The following is a 7,953-nucleotide window of genomic DNA, read 5'->3' as shown; positions in this document are numbered from 1 at the left end:
CTGATACAACAGTTATGGCTTCTCTTTGTTTCACACAACAACAAAATGATTTCCTGCTGAAGCCAGCAGTCAGAAGTGTGAACGTCAGGATGATGGTCACAGGGTGCCGTCATGAATATGAGCTCCAGAGAAGAAGAAGAAGCTGCAGCCGCTCAGAAACATCCAGCAAGACAAACGCTGCCGGCGGGCGGCTCTTTGCCTCCTCTCCATCAGCAGATACAGAGACAGACATCCTCATGTGGTCATCATCAGAGCTGGTCTGACCTAATGTCCCTGAAGGGGTCCCTGCTGACCCCCCCACACAGAGTTAGTGCTGCACTGCAGACGATATCTTCCTCTCATGATCAGGAAAAGAGTTTTTAAAGAGGCCAGAAAACAGCGACGCCCCCGATGGTCACATGACCACCGACTGACGGCCGCTTCACCAGATTTCAAACTGCTTGTTTTTCTTAAAGGGAGATCTGTCCACGATGTCGTTGCTGAAGAGTCTGGAAAAAGAGCAAAGCAGAGCGCAGATGTCCCTCATTCAGACACAACAACATGAATCCAGCCCATGATTCCTCTGAGCAGGAAGCTGTTCTCTGACGCTGCATTAATGAATGTTTGCTCACCTCACAGAGCTGATGGAGGGGTTGGTGGAGAGCAGCTGCAGTAAGCCATCAGTGGAGGCATCGCTGATCTTATTGTGACTCAGACTGGAACACAAACACAACACTGAACATTATGTTCTGCTCTGCTGCGAGCAGGTTCATGTCAAAGTGAAGCACAGCTACAAACATCTGTAAACACAGTGCTGCTGTACAGATGTGCCTCTCCTCTAGCAGGAGTGCGTCCACATCACACAGACACTAACAGGGACTCCAGGCTCTCCTGGATGTGGATGCAGCATCACGGCTCCTTGAAGGCATGTTTGGGCTGATGCAGAACTCTGAATCAGGTGCACCACTTTATTTGGGCTCCAGATGTTTGTGTTTGTCTCCAGAGGGAACACTTTGTGACACTTACTCCAGGACGCAGACTTTGTGCAGATGTGTGATGAGCTGCAGCAGCAGCTGGTCAGTGAGCTGACAGTGACTGAGGTCCAGCTCTGTCAGACCTTCACAAAAGTCCAGCATCCGGAGCAGAGCTCCACAGAGCCTCTGATCCAGTGTGGTGTGACTCAGATCCAGCTCTCCACCCAGGGCTCTGCACAGGGACACCGCCCGTCTCACCGTGTCCCTCTCACTGTTCACAGGAAGCAGGGACAGCAGCTGGAGGAGGACAGTCTTACTGACTCTGAACAGGAGGAGCAGGGCAGACTGTTAGGATGCAGCAACATGAATCAAATCACATTTATTTATATAGCACATTTCATGTACAAACAATTCAAAGTGCTTTACATAAAATAAAAGCTTTGCAGCAGGGAGTGGAAGAAGCATTAAAATACATAAAAGAATATAAAGAGAAACAAATAAAATCATTAAAATTAATTTAAAAACAAGCAACATTCCAGATAAGTTCAAAGATAGCGTGCAGATTTCATGCATAGACACATGAGAACAGAAATGTTTTTAACCTGGATTTAAAAATGTCTCCATTTGGTGAAAGTTTAATCTCCACTGGCAGTTTGTTCCACTTGTTGGCAGCATAACAGCTAAATGCTGCTTCTCCATGTTTAGTCTGGACTCTGGACTGGACCAGCTGACCTGAGTCCTTGGATCTAAGAGCTCTGCTGGCTTTATATTCTCTGAACACATCACAGATTGTAAACCATCAGCAGGCTTTTAAAATTTATTCTGTGACTGACTGGAAGCCAGAGTAAAGATTTTAAAGCTGCTGTGATGTGTTCAGATCTCTTAGTCCGGGTTAAAACTCCAGCAGCAGCGTTCTGGATGAGCTGCAGATGTTTAATGCTCTTTTTGGGAAGTCCAGTTCAAAGAGCGTTACAGTGATGGAGTCTACTGGAGATGAATGCATGGATGAGTTCTGAATGTGAACAAGCTTCTCTCTGGCTCAGCTTTGTTAGTGCTCCCTCTCACCTGAGGCAGACCCTGTCCAGGACAGCAAACAGCAGGTCCAGCCCGCTGTCCTCCACCTCACAGTCTCGTAGGTGGAGCTGCGTGTCCCGGCTGCTGTGTCTCAGGACGGTGCAGACGGCCCTGCAGTCACCAGCGGTCAGACTCAGAGGCTCAGTCTCATCCTCCTCTGGGAGCTCCACACAGGAGGAGCAGGACAGATCCAGCCTGTGCTGCAGGGTCCTCAGCAGGTGGGATGCTGCCTCCTGCTGGCCGTCAGAGGCAGCACAGCAGTGGATGAACCTCAGCAGCTGCTTCCTGTCCACACTGGTGGAAACATGCAGAAATTAACCGAATCAAACAGTTCATACACAGATAGAAACTATTTCATATATTTTCATTACCGACATGATCTGCAGATATTCCAAAGACAACAAACTGCTTTTAGCTCCCTGGTTTATGTGATTACTGCAGTCAGACTGAGTCCAATCTGTCGGTTTGGGCTGATGAGGTGAGAATGTGGCTGTTATTCACAGCAGTGAGAAACAAGCTCTGATGTCTGACCTGAGATCAGAAACTCTGTCCAGCGTAGAGAGGATGGACTTGATTTCCTCAGCTGGGACGGAGGCCCACAGCAGCTTCAGCTGAACTCTGTCACTGTGCCTGAGGATGAAGAGCAGAGCAGCACAGTCCACCGAGTCCAGCTCTGTGCAGCCCAGGTTGATCACATGATCCAGTGACCTCAGTAAACTGGGCACCATGTGACCTGCATGAGCCGAGTAGAGCTCTCTGATGAAGGTCCTCACAAAACTGGGACTGGGCCTGAAAGCATTCAGCGTATTCAGAGGAACACTTTGTTTAGTTCAGAAACTCATAAACTGATGCTGAAAGATGAGCCACAACATTTCATTTACAAATGATTAAAGAGGACAAACAGTCTGTTTATCTGTTAAAAAGGTTAAACGATCACCTTTTAAACACGATCCTGTGCAGAAAGGGCAGCAGAGGAGCAGCTCTGTGCTGTAAAAAGCGGTTCTTCCTCAGGTTCACAGTGATGGTCTGAGCTGACTGCTGCAGCAGAGAGTGAAGGAGCTCCCAGTTCAGACAGCAGGAGGTCAGGTCTCCACCAAGCTTACTCAGGAAGGACGAAGCCAAGTCCTTGTCCTGGACTTCATGGAGGAGGGACACAAGCTGCTGGACGTTCTTTTCATTCAGTCTGAAGATTTAAAAAACAGAAAAACATCCGTTAATAAAAACATCTCCATGTAGTTTTCAGACGGTTCAGGAAAGACATTCACCTGATTGTGAGAGAACCATCATGAAGCAGCAGTGTGACGAGATGCTGAGCAGGGATGCAGGACTCAGTCAGCTGTAACCGGCCGACTGTCCAGTATCTGAGCAGAGAAGCCAAACTGCTGACCACCTTCAACAACACTCTCTCTGATGGTTGAGCTTTCTCAGACAGCAGAGAAAGCTCTTCAGCAGCCAGTGGACACACCAGTCTGCCTCTTCTGACCCACCGACACAGGAGCAAGGCTGTGCTGTTGGAAAGCCTGAAAATAGAGCGCTGATCAGAAAAGGCACCAAGAACTGAAGCTGGTAAATAGTGTTAAAGGGACACAGAGGGACTGAACTTCCTACCTCAGGCTGCGCAGCTGTGCTGTATGTCTGAGGAGGAGGGAGGCTCCTCTGACAGACATCCTGCTGGCTGTGAGGATCAGATCCACCTTAGAGCAGCACAGTCTGAGAACTCTCCCCACAGAGCAGCAGGTCTTCCTGGGCAACTCTCCTGTTAACAGAAGCTGGAAATCGAGGAGCTGCAGCAGAGACAGCAGCTGCTGCAGCTCCTCCCTGGACCTCACAGAGATGGAGGCGCACACACTCTGGAAGAACTCTGGACCACAGCTAATACACAGCGAGCGTGGAAAAATGAGAGAGAGGGCAGGATTATATGTTTATAAAGTGTTGCTTTTATATTTTGTACACTGATGGATGCAAAAGCTGATGCATCATGATGAACAAAGCAAAGCATGTTATTAGATATGATAACATCACAATACATTAAAAATAAAACACAACAGAAGTTGCTGTTCAACTGAACATTGTTGCCAGGTTTACCTGAGCTGTGAGATATAAGGCAGACACTGCAGGAAACTCCTCACTTCACTCTCTGCATGCGAGCAGCCTGTCAGCTTCACTTGTTTCTTCTCTGATTGGAGTTTCAGCACTTCCAGGAGGATGGAGCTCTTTCTCTCTGAGAGGTTTATGGACCAGACTGCAGGAGCTGACTGGAAAACTGGCTGTAATGATGGAAGGACACTCAGACCTGTTTTAGTCTCACAGTCCTTCAGATGGGAGTACAGATCCAGCAGGAAATCACACTGATGTTCCTGATAATCATCATTGAAGGGAAACCTCTGATATCTGCACACTGATGATAACAGCTGCAGCATCTTCTCTCCTGTCTGCTGTTCTCTCTCTGCTGCTGCACAGAACAGATTCACAAAGAACCTGCTTTGTTCCAGAAGATCTGAGCTCCTTCGTTTCAAACTGGAACAACAAGAAGGAAACATTTAGTGATGATTTGATCTCAGCTGCATAAATACAACCACACACTACTGATGGACTCCATCTTGTACATGTGCGTCCTGTATATGATGAACTTCCATGTTAAACACATCTTTCATCAGAGCAGCTGAACATTGTTTTAGACTGTTACTGACTCACAACACAAACACTGATCCTGACACTGAAATCACTCAGTTCTAACTGTCAGCCTCATTTTATCTGCTGTCTGACCTTTAAGAGTCAAACATAGAAACTGAAATCAAACAGCGGTGAAAGAACAAATCCAGAGTCCGTATCATGTCCAATAGGTGCTGATGCTCCACCTTGCTGCTGATTTAACACACATGTAAATCACAGTTCTGCTGCACAACATCTGCAGGTGGAGACACAAAGTGATGATGACTCACTGCTGTCTGTGACCTGAATGTGTTGCTCTCTATAGAGCTGCTACCATCTTCATCATGGTCAGTAAAGTTCACTCCAGCCACAAGTTAAAAAGGCAGCTCAATGGAACTTTCTTTGTTTCCTTCATTTCCTTTAAAATGCTGTTAAATTCAACTGAAAGAGAAGCTCCTTTTTGTTCTGTAGCTGCTGAGAAACTGAAAAAGCCAACAGCAGCTCTGACTGCATGTTTTTCTCTTTGTGTACCAGGAGGTATGAACATGGCTGTGTTGTTGTCACTGAGCCACAGAGTTCTTATTATTCACATCATTTCATTCTTCTCATGCAGACAGAAGACTGGCACATGTTTCCAAACTGTTGGAGCTAAATATTTCTCATTAAAATCCCTGTTCTCCCACATTCTTCTGTGTGATTCATTTGTTCAGACAGAGACCTTCATGAAGACAAGTTAGCTCAGCAGTCAGTCATGTTTGCTGTTCAGAGGACTAAAAACAGCAGGGAGTGCTTTGACATGATGGACTGGAAGAACAAGCTGAAAACACTCTACCTTCCTACTGATTGTACAGAGAAGTCATTTAAATCAACAATCTATTAACTCATTGGCTGCCAGCCATTTTCAGTTCAGAGAGACCCATACTGCCAAGTGTTTTACAGTATTTTGACTGATTTTCCAAGACCCACAGAAAAGTGTGTCTTATGACTATGTACACACCGAAATTACCAAACGAAAGAGTAGACTCTCTTCTTTCATCAGGAAAAAAAAGTTTGTTTCTACCATTTTCAGTCCTTTAGTAATAGACAGTAGAACATAGGTTGGTTTCACCAAAAACAGCTGTTTGACCAAAAAAACGGAGAAAACACGCTTCTTCTTTTTTTGTGCAAAGTGGCACTGCTGCCACCTTGCGGGTAATTTTGCCAGTATATTCTCTGTTTAGTGTTTACAAGCCTAAGATTTAGTGACGAACTCCGCTAGATTGTTCCCCAGCCCGCTCCGTTAAAAAACGCAATTGACGTCTATAGACGTCTTTGGCAGTCAGCGTTTTTTTTTAAATTGACATCTATAGACGTCAATGGCACCGAAAGAGTTAACAATCATGTCACCAAAACTCTATCAGAAGCATGGTGAAACTAACTATTTCTATATATTCAGTTGTTCTGTTTAATCTTTAACAAAAACTCAGTTTTATAAAGTGATCAAACATGTAGATAAAATATCAGACTGCAGGAAAACAAACGACCAAAACAGTAAAGTAATGATAGCGCAGTAAAGAGTACAATGTTTCCCTCTGAAATGGGACAAAGTTTCAATAAAACTGAAATATGACTCCATGTGGATAAAGTCTTTAAGTGGAAATAAAAACCAACAATTATTCAGAACAATATGCTGACACTGAAATTTATGGAGTTTAAACTGATCTTTTAAAATGTTCCTCTTTAATGTAGAGTTAGTTATGTAAAGTTAAATGAGTTTACCTGAGCTGTGAGATATAAGGCAGATACTGCAGGAAACTCCTCACTTCACTCTCTGCATGTGAGCAGCCTGTCAGCTCCACTTGTTTCTTCTCTGATTGGAGTTTCAGCACTTCCAGGAGGATGGAGCTCTTTCTCTCTGAGAGCTTTATGATCCAGACTGCAGGAGCTGACTGGAAAACTGGCTGTAATGATGGAAGGACACTCAGACCTGTTTTAGTCTCACAGTCCTTCAGATGGGAGCACAGATCCAGCAGGAAATCACACTGATATTCCAGATAATCATCATTGAAGGGGAATGTTTGATATCTGCACACTGATGATAACAGCTGCAGCATCTTCTCTCCTGTCTGCTGTTCTCTCTCTGCTGCTGCACAGAACAGATTCCCAAAGAACCTGGTTTGTTCTTGAAGATCTGAGCTCCAAAGAAGCAAACTGGAACAATAAGAAGGAAACATTTAGTGATGATTTGATCTCAGCTGCATAAATACAACCACACACTACTGATGGACTCCATCTTGTACATGTGTGTCCTGTATATGATGAACTTCCATGTTAAACACATCTTTCATCAGAGCAGCTGAACATTGTTTTAGACTGTTACTGACTCACAACACAAACACTGATCCTGACACTGAAATCACTCAGTTCTAACTGTCAGCCTCATTTTATCTGCTGTCTGACCTTTAAGAGTCAAACATAGAAACTGAAATCAAACAGCGGTGAAAGAACAGATCCAGAGTCCGTATCATGTCCAATAGGTGCTGATGCTCCACCTTGCTGCTGATTTAACACACATGTAAATCACAGTTCTGCTGCACAACATCTGCAGGTGGAGACACAAAGTGATGATGACTCACTGCTGTCTGTGACCTGAATGTGTTGCTCTCTATAGAGCTGCTACCATCTTCATCATGGTCAGTAAAGTTCACTCCAGCCACAAGTTAAAAAGGCAGCTCAATGGAACTTTCTTTGTTTCCTTCATTTCCTTTAAAATGCTGTTTAATTCAACTGAAAGAGAAGCTCCTTTTTGTTCTGTAGCTGCTGAGAAACTGAAAAAGCCAACAGCAGCTCTGACTGCATGTTTTTCTCTTTGTGTACCAGGAGGTATGAACATGGCTGTGTTGTTGTCACTGAGCCACAGAGTTCTTATTATTCACATCATTTCATTCTTCTCATGCAGACAGAAGACTGGCACATGTTTCCAAACTGTTGGAGCTAAATATTTCTCATTAAAATCCCTGTTCTCCCACATTCTTCTGTGTGATTCATTTGTTCAGACAGAGACCTTCATGAAGACAAGTTAGCTCAGCAGCCAGTCATGTTTCATGTTGCTGTTCAGAGGACTAAAAACAGCAGGGAGTGCTTTGACATGATGGACTGGAAGAACAAGCTGAAAACACTCAACCTTCCTACTGATTGTACAGAGAAGTCATTTAAATCAACAATCTATTAACAATCATGTCACCAAAACTCTATCAGAAGCATGGTGAAACTAACTATTTCTATATATTCAGTT

General features: G+C 44.5%; 1 protein-coding gene across 1 annotated transcript; it reads right to left on the bottom strand.

The window, feature by feature from the left end:
* Positions 1-298: 298 nt before the first annotated feature.
* LOC142391324 (uncharacterized) lies at positions 299-6,716 on the bottom strand. The gene is made up of 10 exons (XM_075477093.1): positions 6,438-6,716; positions 4,113-4,544; positions 3,636-3,899; positions 3,293-3,547; positions 2,965-3,210; positions 2,559-2,816; positions 2,019-2,321; positions 1,006-1,275; positions 612-695; positions 299-488 (listed from the first exon to the last, which is right to left on the bottom strand). The coding sequence occupies exons 2-10, from the start codon at positions 4,445-4,447 to the stop codon at positions 422-424; spliced, it is 2,082 nt and encodes a 693-aa protein (XP_075333208.1). The 5' UTR covers positions 4,448-4,544; positions 6,438-6,716; the 3' UTR covers positions 299-421.
* Between the last annotated feature and the right edge of the window lie 1,237 nt (positions 6,717-7,953).

This window comes from Odontesthes bonariensis, chromosome 11 (genome assembly GCF_027942865.1).
Source record: "Odontesthes bonariensis isolate fOdoBon6 chromosome 11, fOdoBon6.hap1, whole genome shotgun sequence".
Taxonomy (NCBI): domain Eukaryota; kingdom Metazoa; phylum Chordata; class Actinopteri; order Atheriniformes; family Atherinopsidae; genus Odontesthes; species Odontesthes bonariensis.
This window is presented reverse-complemented; position numbering and strand designations above follow the sequence as displayed.